General features: G+C 40.5%; 1 protein-coding gene across 2 annotated transcripts in view; it reads left to right on the plus strand.

Moving 5' to 3' along the window:
* Window positions 1-13,527, plus strand: part of FGD3 (FYVE, RhoGEF and PH domain containing 3) — a 115,710-nt gene extending 102,183 nt beyond the window's left edge. For both annotated transcript variants that reach the window (XM_067303779.1, XM_067303780.1), the window contains 3 exons: window positions 1,146-1,298; window positions 4,271-4,411; window positions 12,132-13,527. In XM_067303779.1, coding sequence (XP_067159880.1) covers window positions 1,146-1,298; window positions 4,271-4,411; window positions 12,132-12,356 — 519 coding nt within the window. In that variant the 3' untranslated portion in view covers window positions 12,357-13,527. The remainder of the gene's footprint in view (window positions 1-1,145; window positions 1,299-4,270; window positions 4,412-12,131) is intronic.
* Window positions 13,528-19,463: the final 5,936 nt, after the last annotated feature.

The following is a 19,463-nucleotide window of genomic DNA, read 5'->3' on the forward strand; positions in this document are numbered from 1 at the left end:
AATAAAATTACTATGGAGGTGACACTGTTGCACTAGAGCTGGGATTTTCAATCTTCCTTGCTTGTTTTTTAATAACTATTAAAATCATGAAATACACTTCTGGAGGCTTAAAATGTTCTGCTGAAAAGCTCAGTATTAATAAAGAAATGAAATAAAAGCTTTCCCCCATGGGCAGAAAGATAACAAGAATTACATTATTAATAATTTAGTGTTAAACAGTTGTTGGTTATGCAGTGTTTTTCCGATGTGGCAATAGCATTCAAATTAAAGAAGTTAATTGCCTCAAGGCAAGACTATAATATTGCTAAAAATGCTAGCTTGCTTTTGTTTATATAACTTGGCAGAATGGTGCTTCATTTAACACTTTCACACAGCATGCTGAATTAAGGCAGTTACCTTTGTATGCCAATTAATGTCCTGCAGTGAAGCATGCAGTAACATACACTTGTAACTGAAAGGCATTTGTGGTGTATTAATATCTGGTAAATTAGGAATGGATGACAAATGCTGCTGACTGCCCGTCCACTGTACCCCAGGGGACCATTTCTCTTCTTGGTGCAGCTGTGCCACAGCAAGTGGTGGAGTTAGAACTGAAGTGTGAAGCCAGGTTGCACAGCTGTAGATCCATCGCTCTTCACAAGCACTACTTCCATGGGACTGATGTTTCATTGTGTGCTCTTCGCAAATGAGGAAGGGAGTCAAAAGTTGTTAATTTGGCATCAGACAAATAGTTTTTCATGGATAATATATTGGCCAGTGTTCTAGAAACGGACAGGAATTTTGGATGCCTCAGTTCTTAAACTTAGGTCTTTTTTGACGCATAAAGGCTTCTGTATAAGGAAAGGAAAGAAAACATGTACGATGTTACTCATAAATATTTCCCAAAAGGCATGCATTTTCTTTAGTAGGTATCTTGATACACAGTACGGGATCACAAAAACATTAATTCTAATGAGGTAAATAAGGCAAATATAATATTGGCTACTCTATCTTGTGCTTACATTAGCTTTCAGGATTTTATTTAATATCATCCCTTCTGCATTAGCAAAAACATCCCTTCTGCAAGTCACTTTGTTTAGAGTATAAATAAGAACGATTGTGTTTTAATAATGGCTGAGAAGTAAAGCACTGTCTTCCTGATGCAGGTGATCTGTGCAAAATGCTCCGAGTTTAAACCACTTGCAGATAACAGCCGTCATAATCGGGTGTGTAAAGAGTGTTTTCTGCAGCTACCAGGAACCCCTTGCAGCCCTGGTGTCGAAGCAGGAGGAGAACAAAAGAAAAGACTAGCCACAGAGGTAAAGTATTTATCCGAGAAACTTGCGGTGGACTGGCTGCCCTCAGGAGGTTTTATGGTTGTGGTGGTGGTGGTGTTTGGGGTTTTTTTTGAAGTACTTCGGTTATTTTTTCCCCACTATATTTGGCCCTGTGGCCTATAACGTGCACTGAATGGGCATGCAGCCTCAATTCTATTCATAAGTGGGTGTGCTTATCATATGTACAGGGATGCACACAGATTTTGTGGCTAAACTTCAACTGTCAAAGTAACAAAAATGAGAAAGAACTTCTGGATTCTTTTCATTATTGTGTGTTTCCAGTCTTTAGTTATTTGCAATAGTCGTTGGCAAAACTTTGCAAATTAAGATTTGTTTTTTCCCTTTTAACTCCATGTAGAAGTATTCAGGGATAATCTTGCACTCCTTATATTTCACATCATATCAAAATATCATTGGAACAATTTTTTCTTCATTGATCATGCAAAAGCATAGGATCCTTTTTGAAAGACTATCAGGATGCACTGAAACATTCTCAACCCTGCTGTAATGCAGCTTTTTCCAGGACATGACTTTTGCAAATTATACTACATAAGCTACTGCTCCACAATTGCCACAGATGTCACCAGTCTTTATACCATGATAGCAGCACAAATTACCCTTATTTTTTTTTTAGCAAGAGCAAGACCAACATTCAAAGTACCTGAATATATTGACAAACCTGTCTGTTTTATCCTCACCCACAACAGCTGAACCTTTTCTTACCAATGCTTTTTCTAGACTGTGGGCAAAGCTGAGAGTACTATTACATGCCACACTTTCTACGGTCCACCTTGAAGAAAAGATTTTTATTTATTTTAACTGTGAAATACAACCAGAAGTCACTGTGTGCTTAAAAGAGGACACGATTCAGTTGAAAGTGGATCCACAGGGGCATCTTCAGAGGGGTACATCAGGTTCTTGAAAGAGTCACCATGTAAGAACTTACTTCATAGCAAATCATCCTTCCCCTGATATGCTGCCACATACCACCCTGCATTGAAAACTGCCTGGAAAATGGACAAACAGTTGAAGCCTATACGGAAAACCTCTTACCCTGGAAAATGTCTTCTTGGAAACCACTTCTCATAGGCCTTCAAACAGCCTTCCAACATTGTTATACTCCTCGTCAGAGGCAAACTACATGCAAAAGAGCAAGACGGTGCCCGAGCAAGAAACGTAAAGCTGTCAGTGTGTATCCACAACTCCTGTAAAAAATGCTTCCCCAAATAAGGTGGTCTTGGGTGCCACCCCTGTGCTTCCCAGAATGTCTTTCATTCCAGGGTGCTAAATGCCCTGATGGTCACCACACAGGTGAAACTACGCTGGCATGGTGTGCCCGAACGAACTCTGCGGCTCGGGTCCGCTCTGCACCCCCAACCCATCCAGAATCTCAGAAATACCAGCTGGGGTAAAGCTACAAGCACACGTTGCCCTTCCCTGAACTGCTGCGTCCGCAGCGGACAGTGAAGGCTCTGGTTCCGGAGCTTGATACCATTAAAAACTTCAGATGTGCCATACAGCTGTACCTGCAATTGAAGAGCACTTAATATGCATCAGTAGTCTGTGGTATCTCACTATGAACTTTCTAGCACTGTTTCAGCAGAGCTGTTTGCCAGTAAAGCGAAAACCTATGCTTACCCATCAGGGAGCTCTGCTAATCTGAAAAGCCAAAAAGCAAACCAGTGAAATGTGACCTATGGCTTTAATTCAGAAAGCAGATTACTGCTGTATAAACCCAAGGAAAAGGGTCATTTTCGTTCATATGCTTAGACTTCTAGCCTTGTGCTAAATCTTCAAAGGATCAGGTAAAATGCAAGAAAATAGTTACACAGAAAAGAAAGATCAGAGCCAGCCTTTTTTTCCCCCTCCTATTTACATTAAAATTTGTTAATGAGCATAATAGCAGCTGAGGAGTTTGCCACTGTACAAATGCTCTTAGCAGATGCCAGAAATCCTCAAGAGACTTCTGTGTAAAATCTAACATGAACTGGAATTCTCTTTTTCTTTGATTTCTATCAAAAGATGATTTTTTTTTTCCAATTTTTTTTTTTGCCACAGAGCTCTCAGATGTGGCTCACCCATACGCAAGAATGTCTGTCAATACCAGTGCTGCAAAAATCAGTTGTTAAGCCTATGCTCTGTTTCAGACTGAAAGACAGCAGTGCAAGTACTTGTATACTTCTTCACCTTTTCAGTCTCGCCTGCTCAGTTTTTATTCCAAATTCCAGACATTTCCCCTGTCCACCCTGTGACAGTAATCTAAAGCAGGCATGGAGAGAACTTGGTATGCTGCTTCTGAAAGGGTGAATCAAATCCACTGAGTACAAACAGAATAAGACTCCAACGTAGAAAGACACTAGCTTTTTTTTGCTGTCCTTTCCCAAAATACCTGCTTTGGGCATGCGAAATGACCCATGCTAGCTGTGCATTGGAGCAGATTGCAAAACGGGGGCAGCGTAAGGCTGGCAGCCTGTGGGGCAGGTGCTGCACGAGAGTCGTTTCTTATTTGCAGGCTCGTGTCCCTTTACCGCTGATGCTGGAGCTGTATCCCACACAGCCTTGCAGCAACACCATGCCCTAGCAAGGCAGCTCGCTTGTCCTGAGACACCTTTTTCATTAATTTAAAATCATCTCCCAGCCACTTTGCTAAGCAAGAAACTAGCTGTGTCATCTTAATCGCCGTTCTCAATTTACACTGTGGAAGTGGGATTTAACATCCTGTCCACTGGGAACAGTAGTTCAGCATCTGCCTCTGTTACATGGAAGTGTGCTATTTCTTGATGGTATATAATGATGATTACACTTTTGTTCAGTTATGGACTACCCAGTATTTGCACTTCAGTATTGTTTGGCTCTGGACAACTTAAATGCAGTGTGTTTTATATTTAATTCTGTGTGTTCTGTCCCCATAAGCATGAATGGAAACAGCACCTTTTTTTTCTTTCTTTTTTCAGAAGCAAAGCATATTGGCAGCTGAAAACAGCCTCTTCAGCAGCTACCTCCAGTTCCTTGAAAAAGGGAAGACTTGGTATAAAATGTGGGTGACCATCCCCAAGACGGAACCTCTTGTTTTGTATCTGCAAGGAAGTAGCCAGGTAAAGTGACATTCATGAGGGTTATCACTCAGCAAAAAGAGCGTAAGTTTAAATATGGCAAACTGAGAAATAGGTCAAAGGATTTGGCTCGATTTCAGCACCAAAAATGAATTGTGGTATTGTGAATTTAGCAAAAAGCCTCAGAGATTTCAGATTTCCTACTTATCTGTAGTTGCTGCTGATATGGTTGTGAGCAAATGTTTGGGCTTACAGCTTTTTTTTTCTTTTTTAACAAAGAAGGACGAAGCAATGATAATTACTTCAGTTACATTTTGTTTTCCGGAGATTTCAGACAGGTATATTCAAAAGTTTTATTACCCTGTCATTGGGGAAAGCAATTTCCCATAAAATGTGTAGAGCTGCAAAGTGGTATGAATATGGCAAATACTGGTTCAAGCCTTTTTATTATTACTTTTATTATTATTATTATTCCTGTTCTAGTTCTGGGTTGAGGGTGGAGGCATCTTTGGAAATGTAGATGTTCTGCTTAGCCTGGAAAGTATGTGGCAAAGCTGCTGTCATAGCCTTATCTGATCTTATCTTTACTTGAAATAATTACATTGTGGTAAGTGTTTACTTTTAAAAGTGCACTGTTGAAGCTAACTAGCATTTATGCGTGATGAAAGTCAAATAAACTCTAAGATAGAAATTCAGATCATGCTTCTTTAACGCTGGTAATGTAGGTTGACAATGCTGAAATGAAATCCCCCACCTCATGTTTTATATTTGGCATGTTTATCTATGGCTTTGTTTTATCTCATGGATGTTGGGGTGGAAGAAGGAATGTGGGCTGAATTCAGCGCTGCCCTGCTGTAATCGCAGTTGTACGGAGGGGTTGCTTTTGATTAGCATCAGTTTGTGTGGCTGTAACTGGGAACAGCCTGGGAACAGCAGCTGTCAATAACCCTTATCTCCTGTAAATGATAACTGCTTCATTTTTTAATTACTTTTTGAATACTCTCCATGATTTTATAAAGCTATTCAAAGTAAAGTTTACCCAGTAGCAAATGCTCAACAACAAGCGCACATCATCCCTAGAATTGTGCTTGTTTTGCTTGTTAAAAAGAGCACCTTTGGTTTTAAACAAATATTTTGGAATGTTTTAAGCATAGCGCTCAAGAAGCTGAGAGCTTGAATTCGGCATTTCAGACACAGGCCGACTTGGCTTCATCTAGAATTCAAACCCCACACTGGGTAAGCGTCCAAATTTTCCCATGGGCGGTGAGCTGCCTGAGTTCCCTTCTAGTCAACAAGAGATGCATGACTGAAATCACAAGCTGAAAGAGCAAACTGCCTTAGAGAAAACACTAAAACTAATGCGACAAAACCGGTCTTTAGATCTATGCGGAGTCACTGTCTGGGGAAAGTAAAAAGCTTTAAAAAGCAAAGCAGAGAGAATGACTTCACTGCAAAACTTGTCAAGTGATGTGAAAACTGCACCTCTGCAGAGGACCGGTGCAAACCAAACCAAAATGTGTCGTTGGCCTCAGTTCTGTCAGGGCCAGGAGCAAGCCGTGTGCTGACTGGAGCATATATTAAAATAAATCCACTTCGAGTATTCTCCAACCTCTTGTGTTTTACTGGATACGTTCATTCATCCTAACACACAGGTGAGCTTGGGGGAAGAGGGCGAGAATCGAGGGGAAGAGCTGTAGGTTCTCCAGCCTTCCGCACCCAAGAGCAACATGTGTCATCCAAGAGGTGACTGGAACCAGAAGTTAAGATAAAGCAGCTCCTCTTACATGGTATGACCTAGAATGGGAATTTGTCCTAGTGCCCAACCAGTTGTCTCAGGGCAGTGTTGGTGATAACCATGGGACATAAAACAGCTGTATTTAGTGCGCAGCAGAGTGATGCCTGGTTGTCCAGGCCCCCTCCTGCAAGCAATGCAGAACCAGGGTCGGAAGCTGGAGGAACTTCTGTGCTTCAGATGCTATGTTCTTTCCTCCGTGTACTCCCACATTTGATCTTGAGCCTCTGTTGATATTATTAGTAGGAGGCTATACTTTATGGGGAAAGGGTGCCTTTGACACTGACTGTCGATTTTATGACAGTTAAATTTAGTGGTTAGTTTCTTCAACTATTTCAGATGTGAGATAAATCACCCAATAAAGCAGCAAGAAAGCATATAGGACAAGGTTAATCTGTCTTACGTTCAATAACCAAGCCTGAATTTACTATCAGGAATCAACGGTTGCTGGCTGAGCCTACGAACAATAAAAATGAGTCCCTACTTCAAGTGCCTACCATTCCCACTCATATGCTTTCTGCAATTTGCATCCAGTTGAAGGAAAAAATTATGGAGCAATCCAGCTTCCATCCTTAATATTAACTTGATTTTCATATTAGTTCCAATTTACATAATATGCACTAGACTTTTGAGAAAAAGCTCTTTCAGAAGTTCCATCCTCACAGCTGAGTGTTAGGAATCCACTCGTTTTTGAATGTTATTTTCCCAAGCATAATTTCCTGTTTTGTACAAAAACCTCGTTGCGTCTAACAAACCTCCTTGGAGAGGCATGACTGCTGAGAGCATAACAGAAATTTAAAAGGATCAGTTAATTGTATCACATTAATTCTGTGACTTAACACTTGAACTTTTTATAAATATGTGAAATACTAGATGTTACAGAATCATTAGTCTTGGTTGCTGAATAAGACACCACAGCCCACCAGAGAGAAACACAGGCCATTTCTTAAGAAAGCAAAACTGTTATTCTAGTTGGAAGTTGTGGTAGCAAATTGTTTTCATGGAGCATCTAAGTGCAGGGCTTGCCATTGCTGAACAAACAGCATATCCATTGCAAAAGTTTTCTTTCCAAAAAGGTTAAAAAAAAGGGGGGGGGGGAGAGGAAGCACTTCAGTGCCTAAAAAAGAAGTGCCTTTTGGGAATCATGTTGCCAACAATGGCATTAAAGGTCTTGCAAAACAGACCAAATGAAGTGTGAACATAAAAGTTTTGTGTGTGCAAGAGTTGAGGGATTATTTTTAAAAAGAACAAGAAGAATGGCTGCCTCTTGGGAAGGAGGAATAAGCCAAACTAAAACTGGAGCTCTTGATACAGTGAAAGCCCTGACAGCTTTCATCCTCTGCACCCCCATTTCTCACACTGAAGAAGGGATTCCAGTACAAATGGAAATAGGACTCTCAGCCTTCAGAATAGCAAGAGCAAGAAAACTGCTCTTGTGCGAAATTAATCCCCTGAGTATTCACAGTTTGTTTTGTGTGAGGCTTTATGCATGAGAATAAAATTCACAGCTTATTTATGTACAGAAGTCATACCAATTTCATTTGTCCTCAAACTGAAACTGAATCTGCGCAACTTGTCATGTTTATCTGAGTAGAAATAAAAGAATTTGTTTCAAAACCTTGTAAGAAAAGATAGAAATGGATATAGAAATCAGTGTGTTGTTTCGAAGATACAGATTGGAACTTCTCGTTCTGCCTCTGTTGGCCTGTAGGATGCAGAACTAGATCCAGAGCTCTGACACCAACTTGCTTGCATGGCGTTGAGAAATGCAGATTTAAGGAGTCCCGGTTAGCTATGGCAGTAGTGAATTTGGGGGAAACACAGAGAGTAAATCTCCAGATAGTGAGAGCTAGTGTATATAATAATACCAGACTTGTTCCAAGCCAAAATTGTGGTTTTTTTAAACCTCCTAAGAAAAGTTTTTTATTCATCATATAGATTAATGTGATTTGCTCCTGGAAAATAAGAGAGTAGCTGAGGTTGAAGTGGTGCTCAGGCCTTTGGAGAAATATCTTCATGGCTTGTTCGTTGACCTTGTTTAGGTGAAGCTTTAATTGGCTCTGCAAGAAACTGCGTCCGTCTTTCTCCGTGGTTCTGCAGAGCTTTGCGTCTTGGCGTGGGATCAAATCTGGGCAGTCTTTCACTGACTTTTGCAGGCTTTGCACTAGGCCTTAAGTGGGTAGGGAGTGAGTCGGGGGTGGAAAAAACAGAGGGATTTTTCTAAGCCTACTCAAAAGAAGCAGGGGAAAATGATAGAGGCCCATCGATGGGTATCTGTTGTTTTGTATATTTGCATAAGAGGGCTTATACACTGCGAGCAGGAAGGATGTCTAGTGGGAGAGGGGTGTCTGTATTGAGGGGTGCTCGAGTGGTGGTGCTTCCTCCATGGCCGAACTGGGCTGTCCATTTCCAGATCCTAGGCCCTGGCTGTTGTAATGGCTATAATAGAGCAATAAATAAACCCTGCTGTTACTGCCTAAGTAAATGTCTCGCTGGCATTATGCTGCTTAGAGTCAATACGAGAGTGCCCAGTGCACGTGATTAGTGACAGTATTACATGTCCGGTAGATTTTTGCCTGTCACTGGTGATCTCTGGAAAATGACTGAAATCAACCCTAAAGAGAAGCTTTTCTTAGCATTGTGTAGTTTGGTTTGATGAAATATTCGTGTCGTGTAACCATAGTTTGCTCCTTAATTCAGTGGGCACTTAAAAACAGAATATGACTGTCATGCTGTCATGCTATGAAGGTTCGATAGCAACGACTGAGGCAGTAATATAATAATAATAAAAAAGGATGTTTATTTCCTCACACAAGTTCTTGGATTAGTAACATCCATTAAAATAATGCAATTACTAATTTAGGAAGGATAACACAAAACCATCAGTTACTAATTTAGAAAGGATAACCTGAAACCGTCGATTACTGCGTTATTAATTGGAAGGACTGCTTATCCCTACTTGAAAGCTAGCTTGTTCACCCTCCTAGTGAGAGGGCTCTCAACCTCGAGGAGTTACCTTCACCCAGCGTCCCAGGAAAAGGGGAGGGGGGGGGAATACTCACGGTCCAGCCGGAGAGGATGGTCAGGTCACGTTCCCGTCCCTGCTCAAACTCTCCTAGCTCCCAAGTCTCTTTTTATACGGCTGGGGCTCTGGGCAAACACTGCTTTTGCTGACTTTTAGCAAGTTTCGCAATCACAGGACTGTCTGTTTGTCTGCTTGGGAGGACCCTGCTAGCGAGGCAAGACCACAACACCTCCGTATTGCTTCTTCCCTCCCCGGGGGTCCGTGCAGATTCCAGGTGGCAGACCTCTTCAGTCTTGTTAATGCTGCCATTCCGCAGCCTTGCGCATATCGCTTGGTAGACGACTTTAGTCCTGTTAAGTCCTCTGTTCAACAGCTTTGTGCACGTCAGCTCTTGTGCTCTCAGTTCTTCTGCATATCAATTGACAAACTTCAGTCGTGTTAACTCTTCACTCGCCCGTCAATGACATTTACCTCTGTGTAAGGATCCAGCACCAGGTCTGCAAATCCCACTTACACACTCAGTGTAGGGCTGAAATTCCTTACAGGCACAGAAGGGCCCCTGAGTTGGGAGATTCCAGGTAGGGAGAAGGATTTTGTGGCACAAGATTTCCTGAGATGCTCATGATCCCACAGGGAGAAGATCACTGATTGGGAATGTGATATTACTAGAGGCTGAGTACTTTAGTAGTGCAGCTTTACAGACATAACTAAAATCCCTTCCGTTTGGATCAGGCAGGCACATAAAAGTTGACAAATGGATCATATTAAGAAAAGGGAGGAAGAAAGACCAAAGGCAATCTGCTTAATTTGCATGTGTCTGCACATACTGTGTAGGTGTAACAGGTACAAGTCAAACATCAGTTTGCTCCTATGCTGCAATTCTTGACTACAAATGACATAATTTTTCACTGTCATGGGCAAGCTCCAATTTTACATGTGATGAGTCTTAGTGTCTATTCTTCTAAAACATAAATACAAGATCAGCAAAAGAGACATGTGGTTGAGCTTGCAAGGCCTCCTCTTGTGCATTTTGTGCCCCACAGTCCCATATTTGCTTGCTTTAATGCTGCCATGTGTCCAGCTCTAGAGCTGCTCTGTGTGTGCTGGTTTTAACTTTTGCATATGCCAGGCCTCCGTGTTTGTATGGACGCAGCTGTGGTGTCAGGATCTAGAAATTTGTGTGCTGTTTTTAACACAATGACTTGTACCTAAAATAGGAATCAGATTCTTTAGTTTTTGATGCAAAATTGCCGTAAATCTCCTTGACCAATGTTCCATCTTCAAGCAGATGGGCCCTTATTTTTTTGCATAATAATAACAAATAGTAGATTAATAAATCAGGAAGTCTGTATTAATTTAATAAACTCTGTAGAGACATTTTTGGTTGTGTGCTTTTTGCCTCTTGGGTAAGTGCATGTGTTCGTACTGATTTAAGCAGTTCTGAGATTTGAATTCGTTCAGTCTAAATGTCAGAAAAGTGTATTTTTAATTCCTGTTGTTCTCAGAGCTGTGGTTTGCTTCCAGATCTACTATGTCACCTGCATTCGGTATGGGATGGCAGAGGAATGCCTTTGTCTCTTTTTCACAGTTGTGTTAACTTTGGGTACAGAGGCATTGAACTTGAGTAGGCTGCTACACAAGTTGCTGCTACATGAGGCAACAGCTCCTTCCAGATGCTTGATGCCTGTGTGGCTTGGCCTTCAGTTTTAGGCACCCACCTTTGGAAAATGCTTTGGGACTTGCAGCTGGCCTCAGTTGAAACAAGTTGCTTGCTCTTTGCCTACTTGGTCATGACACACCTTGTCCTCCCAAAGTACTCCTTGCTTAAAGCTTTGTGGAGGAGTTGGTTCACACTCAAGATGTGACTGTTAGAGAGCTGTATTGCTCCTTAGATCTGTGAGTTAATCTGTCCTTTAAAGGATGTCTAAAAACCTGAGCTTTGACTTTTCTTGACAACCCTAAAAGGGTTCATAAATAACCCCAGATCTTCTGAGAAGATTCATTGATTTAAATCTGAAATTCTCTTTTATTTCAAAGTCTCTTCCCTTGTAGCTGTGTTTGTGGCTCTCAGTGCCCAGCTCTGCTTATTTGTCATCTTTTAACCAAACACGGATATCCCTTGGAGTTCAAGGGGACTACATTCAACTGTTCTTTAGCTGATCCAACTGTTACAGCTGTATTTGATTGCCTGTACCTGATAAAAAGTTTTTTAGAAGTTGGCAAAAGGCAGAATATGCAAGTTATGTGAAGTTACGTAAAAATCCCCAGTCATGCTATTGCTGGATCTGGATTCTTACCACGAAAGGGAATCTCTTGAAGAAGAAGAATAAAGCACTGATAAATCATTTTCTTTTCTTGTCTTATGTTAAACAGTCAGTACCGTCTGTTATCTGTTTTCTAAGCTACATCACTGACCTGGGAACAGAATGCAAGTGTACTCTGTAAGTGCATTCAGGTGCTTATTTAAGTGTGTGTGTGTGTGTGCGTGCACGCATGCGTGCCTGCCACAGAGGTCCCAGAGAGCTGGTCTGTGCTATCGCTCGTGATGGCCCTTGTCACAGAAGGGAACTGGTAGAAGTGAGAAGGCACAAGAAGGCACTGAGGCTTGTGAATTGTTATACCGTAACGGCTAAATTCCCATTTTGTTCACTACGTGAGCAGGGATATCAGACTATGACCTTCGTAGGGAAGGGTTCATCAGCTAGCTGGCCACGTGGAGACAACTGTGCAATTTCACGAGAGCTGCAGTGTAGCTGCCCAGCCTGCGGTTGCTGCCTGACTACCATGTCTTGGGTGCTGGGCTCTGCATCTCCAAATACGTCTTAGCTTTTCTTTGGTGTTATGGACAGGAAAGCTGTCTTCCTTGTGCAGTGTCCCCTCACTCCTACCATTTCAAATATAATTTGTTGCTGGATTTTTACATTTCCTATTTCTTCTTCTTTTAGGATGGACGGAGCCTGCGTCCTATTCCTCTGCCTGGGTATGAAGTCAGTTTACCAGGTTCTGGTGAGAAGTTTGAAGTGAAACATGTTTTTAAGCTTTGCCAGTCCCAGCAGACTATATATTTCAGTGCAGAAGATGAAGAACTGCAGATGAAATGGATGGAAATTCTCACCAAAGCAGCCAAAGGGGAAACTGAAGATACAGCTGAAGGACTTGGCAATCCATAGAGCAAGTCCCATTTAGTTTCTTTTGTACATGCTATAAACCATCACTTGAATTTGGTATTCATGGCACTTTGGAATCTGTATGGCTTTATATTTTCATGTGTCTGCATAGGAAATTCAGTGGTTTCTCTCCTTTTATTGTACATTTCTCACGTACAGTAGTTATCTGGCATATATTATGTTAAAGGAAAAGATAGTTGTAGTTGTTGGTGGTGTTGATGCTGGTTTTAAAACAAAAGACAAGGAGAAAAGCATTAATTTTGTCAAAGGTAATGGAAAATCATCAGTCTCTTGTTTTCCTAAATGTATATTTTCCAGTCCTTTTGATTGCTGTTCAGTGCAGGATGTGTATAGTCTGTGATTAGTTCTATAATGCTGCCTTTAAGTTAAATGTTGTAAAGGCTTGTGCTGGCCACTGACATTCCGTTCTCTGTCCTTGCCTCCTGGTAAAAGGTCTGTGTGAAGTGTGAGCAATGTACTGAATATTTTCTTTGCCGAAACTTTGTCTCTGCTACTTTGAGATGACCTGTTTGCAAGACAAATACTGTAGAAGGGACTTTTAAAAATGACTGCCAACTGTGCAGAAAAGAACATTAAGAAGCCTCATTAATTTTAAGCCTTTATAATATTGTTTTGTTTTCTTTTGAAGCCAACACCTTCCTTACTTCTATTTGAACCCACTTTTATGTAAGTGAACAAATGTTTTATACTGCAAACTGGGTTATGATCAATAAACAAGAACATTTTTAGTACACGCAGTACAAAAAGGTGACTTTTTTGTTGGTTAATTTAAAAGTGACCTAGGATTTATTTATATAATTTGTAAATAATGTTTCATAAGTATTTTAAGAATTTTTAAAAGATCTGAGCTAATCACAGGATTTAGTGCATAGAATAAGAGATATTTGTATGAACTGAATTTGTAATTTAATTTTCCTGTTCACCTGTATTTGTCTTATTTTCGAACTTAAGTGCTTATCTATTTAAATAAAAATTCATGCAGTTAACTCCTGAGCCAGATCTCCAAGGCACAGCAAGCTTTAGGTCAACATTTAACATAGGGTTTTTTGTTGTTTTTTTTTTTTAAAAAAAGGAATGTCTGTTCCTAGTGGTAGCAAGCATGTAGTACTGATAAAAATGAAATAAAATCTGTCACAGTACTGTGGTTTTTAAATGGTTTGGTTTAACTTTTGTTTCCTCTTCAGCCTTCTACATTTTCTGATATTGGTAGAAAGAAACAGCTGCTCCATACAGCCAGAGTTTCAGTTAGGATTGTTGAAAATTAGTGATCTGCGTAAGTGAGTATTTCTCATACCTACAGAAAAGGATATGGTTGGTTCTTTTTATATTGATTTAATAAATCATATACCTGAAGTTTGTGATGCTAAAAAATAGAAGCTGTGTATTTAAACAGCTACTGTTAAAATTTCATGCGCTTTCCACCCCCCCAAGCAATTAGCATGAAAAATGTTTCTTACAAGGTAATTTTTATCATATAGGTTATGAAAAGGAATTCTTTTCAGTGTATGTAATTTCCTCCCCCCAGCATTCCTCCAATTGTAGCAATTTAGAACACGCTTGCCTTGAAAATTCACTTTTTGTAATCCTGCTGTCTTTTTTTCAGTTTTTCTTTTATTTCTCCCCTTGCTTTTTACTTTTTTCTTTGTTGCCAAGAGAGAAATAGGAAGGAAAAACGGTGAACCAAAACAAAGGGAATAAGTCTTTCATTTTTCTAGTTTTATTAATGAAGAAAAAACCTTCAGCAAACATTTTTTGCATTTTTTGATAAGCATTTTGTTCTTTTGCTTATAAAGAACTATGTCAAAATACACCTCTAATCATTTTATACCCCTCAGTTCACCTGCTGCCACAGATTAAAAAATAAAAAATATAAAAAAAGCAAAAAGTAAGAAGTAAAAAAAAAAATCTTTGTAATCTGCCTGGAACAATAACACCTGAGGGCACCAGCAGGCATCTGGGTCCTGGTTCTCATGGAACAAGTTCATGGCCAGCGCAGCTTTCCATGGACAATGGGGAATGTGCGCTCGATAACGAAACCCCAAACCATCAAGAACCTTTATAGGTTAAAGCCAGCAACTTAAACTCTGTCTGGAAAACTAGTGAGCCCATCGCAGATCCCAGAGCTCTGCTGCTGTTTGGTAATAGCCTGAAAATCCTCAGCCTAAGATGAAGCAGCTAATGGTGTTGCAGGCTGGGATCTCCTTCCCCCAGCTGTGAGCAGCAGTGTGACCGGTGTCCACATCTGCAGCACCTCTCCAGTTACCTTTTGCCGAAGCCTGGTGTATGTCCCAGTGAAGCTGGTGGAACAGTCCCACTGACCACAGCTGGGGTCGCATCCCGTCTGAGTGAGCTAACCCTCATCCTTGCTGAGGCATTATGCAGGCTTTGGGCCAGTCTTTCCTGTCCTTGGGACACGGGTGAGTTACTTACATAAATGGATTCAGTGATGAGAAGGTTGAGAACATAATTCTGGGAAATGAATCTGTGAGGAAATGAGTGCATGTCTCTTAAGAATACATTAAATAACCGCTTCAGACTTGCTTGTATCCTGGTTAATTCACATGTCCTGCCACATCAAGAAATGAGGCTGCCTTCTTTAATGTACGATTACAAAGGAAGATGTTAAAAATGATGGTGATCTAGTTGACATGATGATGAACAAGCATTTCAAAACTGCAATCAGCTAAGGTAAGCGGGTTCCCTGAGCTCCCAAATCTACTCCTCACCCCCCACCTCATTTAGCCTATTAGGTGTGCATTCAGATTATACTTGGTCCCTGACCTGCAAATTGATGGAGGCTAGGAGAATGCTCTGGGGAAGTGTCAGTAGATGTTTACTCTAAACCAATGCTGCTCTTTAGAAGAGCACCTGGGTTTGATTACTGTTGGCATCGGGGTGGTCATTGCATGAATTTGTAGTCTGCCTCATTTTGGTCATTCTTATTCTCTGTTGATGAGACCAGAATATCATTTAAATGACCAGTTGGATGAAAAGTTGCAACTGAGAGCTGTGATAGTGGTCAGAGGGGATGGAAGGGAATGGGGGTTAGTCTTTAGTATAGAAAGCAAAAGATCCTGCAAAGGCCGATGTGTATGCTTAACTTTACTCAAAGTGGAATATCTCCACTGTTGTTAACAGGACAAGATAAAGCATGTGTAGAAACCTCTGCAGTATTGGGACTATTATGAGCGACAGTTAAAATGAACTTTACAGGTATTTGACTCTAAAGGGCTAATTTCTAAGTTTTCTTAAGTTTTATCCTTTACTTTTTGTACCATCGTTTCTGTCTATAACTAAAATTTTGCAGATCCGGTAGATGTCTACATGCCTGTATTTGCTCCCACAAATATATGCATATGCAAAAGCGGGGGAGGGTTATGGATTTTAGCTGTTGTATTTGTCAAGGACAGACAGATGTACTACAAAACCTCCAACACTTTGTCCCAACATTGCATGGGTTTTTAGTTGAATTCACATAGTTTTTGAAAGTAGCATGTCAATTCAGACTAATCTTTTACACAAATATATTTTTCATGAACCCAGAGATGTCTGGCATGTCTGTCTCTGAGAGCAACATGAAATAGAAAGAAATCTTTCTTACGTCTAAGATGTTTTGTTGCTCCCACCATCTTCCAATAAACCAGTCAGTCCCATGAATGGCACAACCACATGTAACTGAGCATCTTGCAGGAGGGGTACAGAAATGTCGTCTTAATCAGGATCTTTTTGAATGATTTAGGAAAGGAAGGAGATCTCTTGCTTCTTGTACAAAACACTGAATTTCCATCGTTTGGGCTGTTGATGGTGCTTATGTCAAATGATAAAGCTAAAAGTATTATTTTCTTCTGAAAGAAATACATTACATTGTTTTCAGTGCATCTCTGAAACTATATCTTTCTTCATTTATTTGGTTTGTTCTAAAAAAGACTGTCAAGCCAACAGTTTAAAAGGCATTTATCAATGCACAAAGTGAGCTCCAAGACATGAATAGAGAATTTTTGACCTTTTGGTATGCAGTGCAGCGGTATTGGTTTCTTGTTCTTTGGTGATGAGGCGTTTTCTTGCCTATTTTGCATCCTAGCGTAGTTTCTCAGAAACAGCTGCCCAGCAATACTGAAACTAGATTAAAGTTTGTGGTTAACCTATCCGACACCAGCTTAACTTCCCGCGCTGTCTTTCACTAGCAGCATGGAACATTAGCTGCTAAATATAAGTGGCTGCATATCCTGTAAACAAGCACCTTCCCTTTTCACGTACCTCCCATTTCTCTTTTTCTATTCTTCAATCCATACGGGGCACGGCGAGGTTTTTCACTGGGCTTGTGCTTTTGTCTGTGTTTTCACTTGGCTGCGCACTCTGCAGGCCCAGGGAAGCTTGACGGAGTTGAGTGATTACATTTCGCTATAAAAAGAAATCGTGAAAAAACAGGCTTTTCAGAAAGCAGTCACTGGCTGTCCTCGCTGATGCTGTGTGATCCATGATCACAAGAGATTAGAATAGAGGAGGAATTCTGTTTGGTGCCTCTAAAATAGAGGGTTTGGGGAGCTGTAACCAGCTTACGTAGATGTCTTGCTTAAGTGCAGCAAACTAAACTTAGCCTCCTTAGAATTGCTGTTAGCATGAACAATAGAAAAGGCTGTTACTTAGACGTGCCTTATCAAAGTGGTTCAAAATTCAAACAACAAATCCTCACCTGGAATGAATTATGTTAACTTCACCAATCCATTTAAATGAGCCTAGGACCTGGACTGGAATGTTGATTTATTTCTGACTGATAGTACATTTGAAAAAAGCCTTCTCAATACTTTTTCCTACACTGTTTACACTGTGCTTCCCCCAACCCTCCTCCCTGCACAAAGCTTATTTAAAAACCAGTTTCAAAGCAGAGGAGAGGAGTGTGCATGCAATGTGTACTGATCAATGATGAGTCATGCTCAGCTTGATAAGGAAATGAGTGAATGTCCCAACATTTTAATGAAACTCTGTGTTCCTGTGTCTAGACTACGCACATAGCATTTGGAAACTCTAATTTCTAAGTCTCTAAATTGTTTCTGTCAGGTGGACCTGTTCTCCCTTGCAAACTTCAAGCAACTTCCCTATATTTCAGGAAGATGCTATCCATACATGAGAGTTTTTCAATTCACTGTTCAGATAAAAAAAAAATTCACACAGTCTGCAGTTAGTGCATATTTCTGAAAAGGAATAATCATTTATCCCAGCATCTCAAATAGGCAAGAATCTGTCAAAAGACTTTTACGCTGTGTTATAAGAAGTTGCCATTTGCTCTATAAAATACTGTGCCATAGTGGTCTAAAACTTGCAAGAAGAGGTTAAACAGGAAAATACAATGTGTCCCACTTCTAGTGCTGAAGAAGATGCAGGCAGATTCCCAGCTGAAGATGGCAATGTTCAGTGTGAAACTGGTGAAAGCAACTACCAGCTGACTTCTGGTTTGGGTAAGAATAATTAAACATTGCATATTGGCCTCATGCATGCATTATTAATTTCACACTCCACTTTGGACAGCACATTTTTGCTTTGATAAAAAGGCCAGTATTGACTCCGATTTTACAGAAGCTCTAAGGCGATCTCAGGAAATTTCAATTTTCAACACTTTGAAGTTGCCTGTGGTATTTTGTTACAGTAGTCTGGATGCTTTGAGCAAATCTGAAAGCATCAGTACATTTGCGCAGGCAGCTATAGATAGGTTGGTGTCCTGGGAATTCGAGTGCCATCAAGTTGTTCATAGGTTGAACTATGCATTTAATTTGTCCACAAGGGAAATTGTACATTGGGTTTTCAGAAATAAATAAACAGTGTTGAAGCCAGTGTGTGTAGAAAGGGAATAACTCAGGAACTGAATCAAAATAGAAAACTTGTACTGAAAATCACATGATAGGGAAATAAACTCATTGCCTGCATCTTACAAGGCTTAGAACTAGATAGGACTTACAGGGTGGTGTATCAGCAGCTAGGGAGGAGGGACAATAATGTACTAGTTATGGTGTTAAAGTTGTGTATTACGGAACAGGTGAAATCGGAAGCCTGTTCCTTAGGCTGTGCCAGAGAGGCCCAGAGCTAAAATAATGAGCGGTCCTGCATATGTCCAATTCACTTGGAAGGAGTTAGGCCTATTTCCAGAACTTGAGTGTCCTGCCAGAGAGCGGGTGAGGACCGCACGCGTCAGTCGATGCAGGTGAGGACATCCCTTTTGATAGTCAACTCCGCCTCCCTCTGTTAACCGGTGCCCAGAAGCATTACAGCTCCTGGAGTCAGATGACGAAGGGCCTCCTTGAAACCATGTTAAACAGCAATGTGGCATTGGATTGGTTTATTTAACCATAACAGAGATGCCTGTTTGGGTTTGTCAGTAGTATTTGACAATGGTGTATCTATGTATGCTGTCGTATATCAATACGAAGTGGTCTCACCATCATGTTTTTTGTTTACAAAAACAAAACTTAAAGCTAAGTGGACAGTGTTCTCTTACAAGCAATTGAGGTGGTGGGATTTCTGACTGCTTTAGACAACAGTCATCAGTTTGTATCATCTCCATTGATGAAAAAGCAAGTTTCTGTTGAAAGGGAGATGACTCATACTTGTAATCCTTTTCTTAACTGTCATTGCAAAAAATGAGACAATAGAAAATAACTCCTTTGATTTTATGGGTCTGAATCTTCCCCACAGCAGCAGCATCCTGTGCACTGAAAATATATCGCAATACCTGTAGAGAAGGGGATCAAATTAAACATCCGCAGACAATGGATATTTTGAGCATTTCCCAACTCCTAAGTGTTTAGTTTTGCAGTTTAACACTTTTCAAGTAATTTAGGGCAGGAAGGTGAGTGGTTTTTGTTTAAAAAGGGAATTTCCTCAAAAAAAAGAAAAAGTATTGTCCTGCCCTCACTTTGATTATTCAGAGTTGCGACAGCAAAGATTTTTTACCATATAAGCTAAGAAATGAAATTATTGTAGGATATTACTGAATAAGCTACAAGTAAAGATTTGAGGGAGAGGAGTAGTTTGAGTGCTTTGGCTGAACTAATGGTCTACTACTTGTGCATGACTCTGGATTTAGGAAGCAATATG

This window comes from Apteryx mantelli, chromosome 12, assembly GCF_036417845.1.
Source record: "Apteryx mantelli isolate bAptMan1 chromosome 12, bAptMan1.hap1, whole genome shotgun sequence".
Lineage (NCBI taxonomy): Eukaryota > Metazoa > Chordata > Aves > Apterygiformes > Apterygidae > Apteryx > Apteryx mantelli.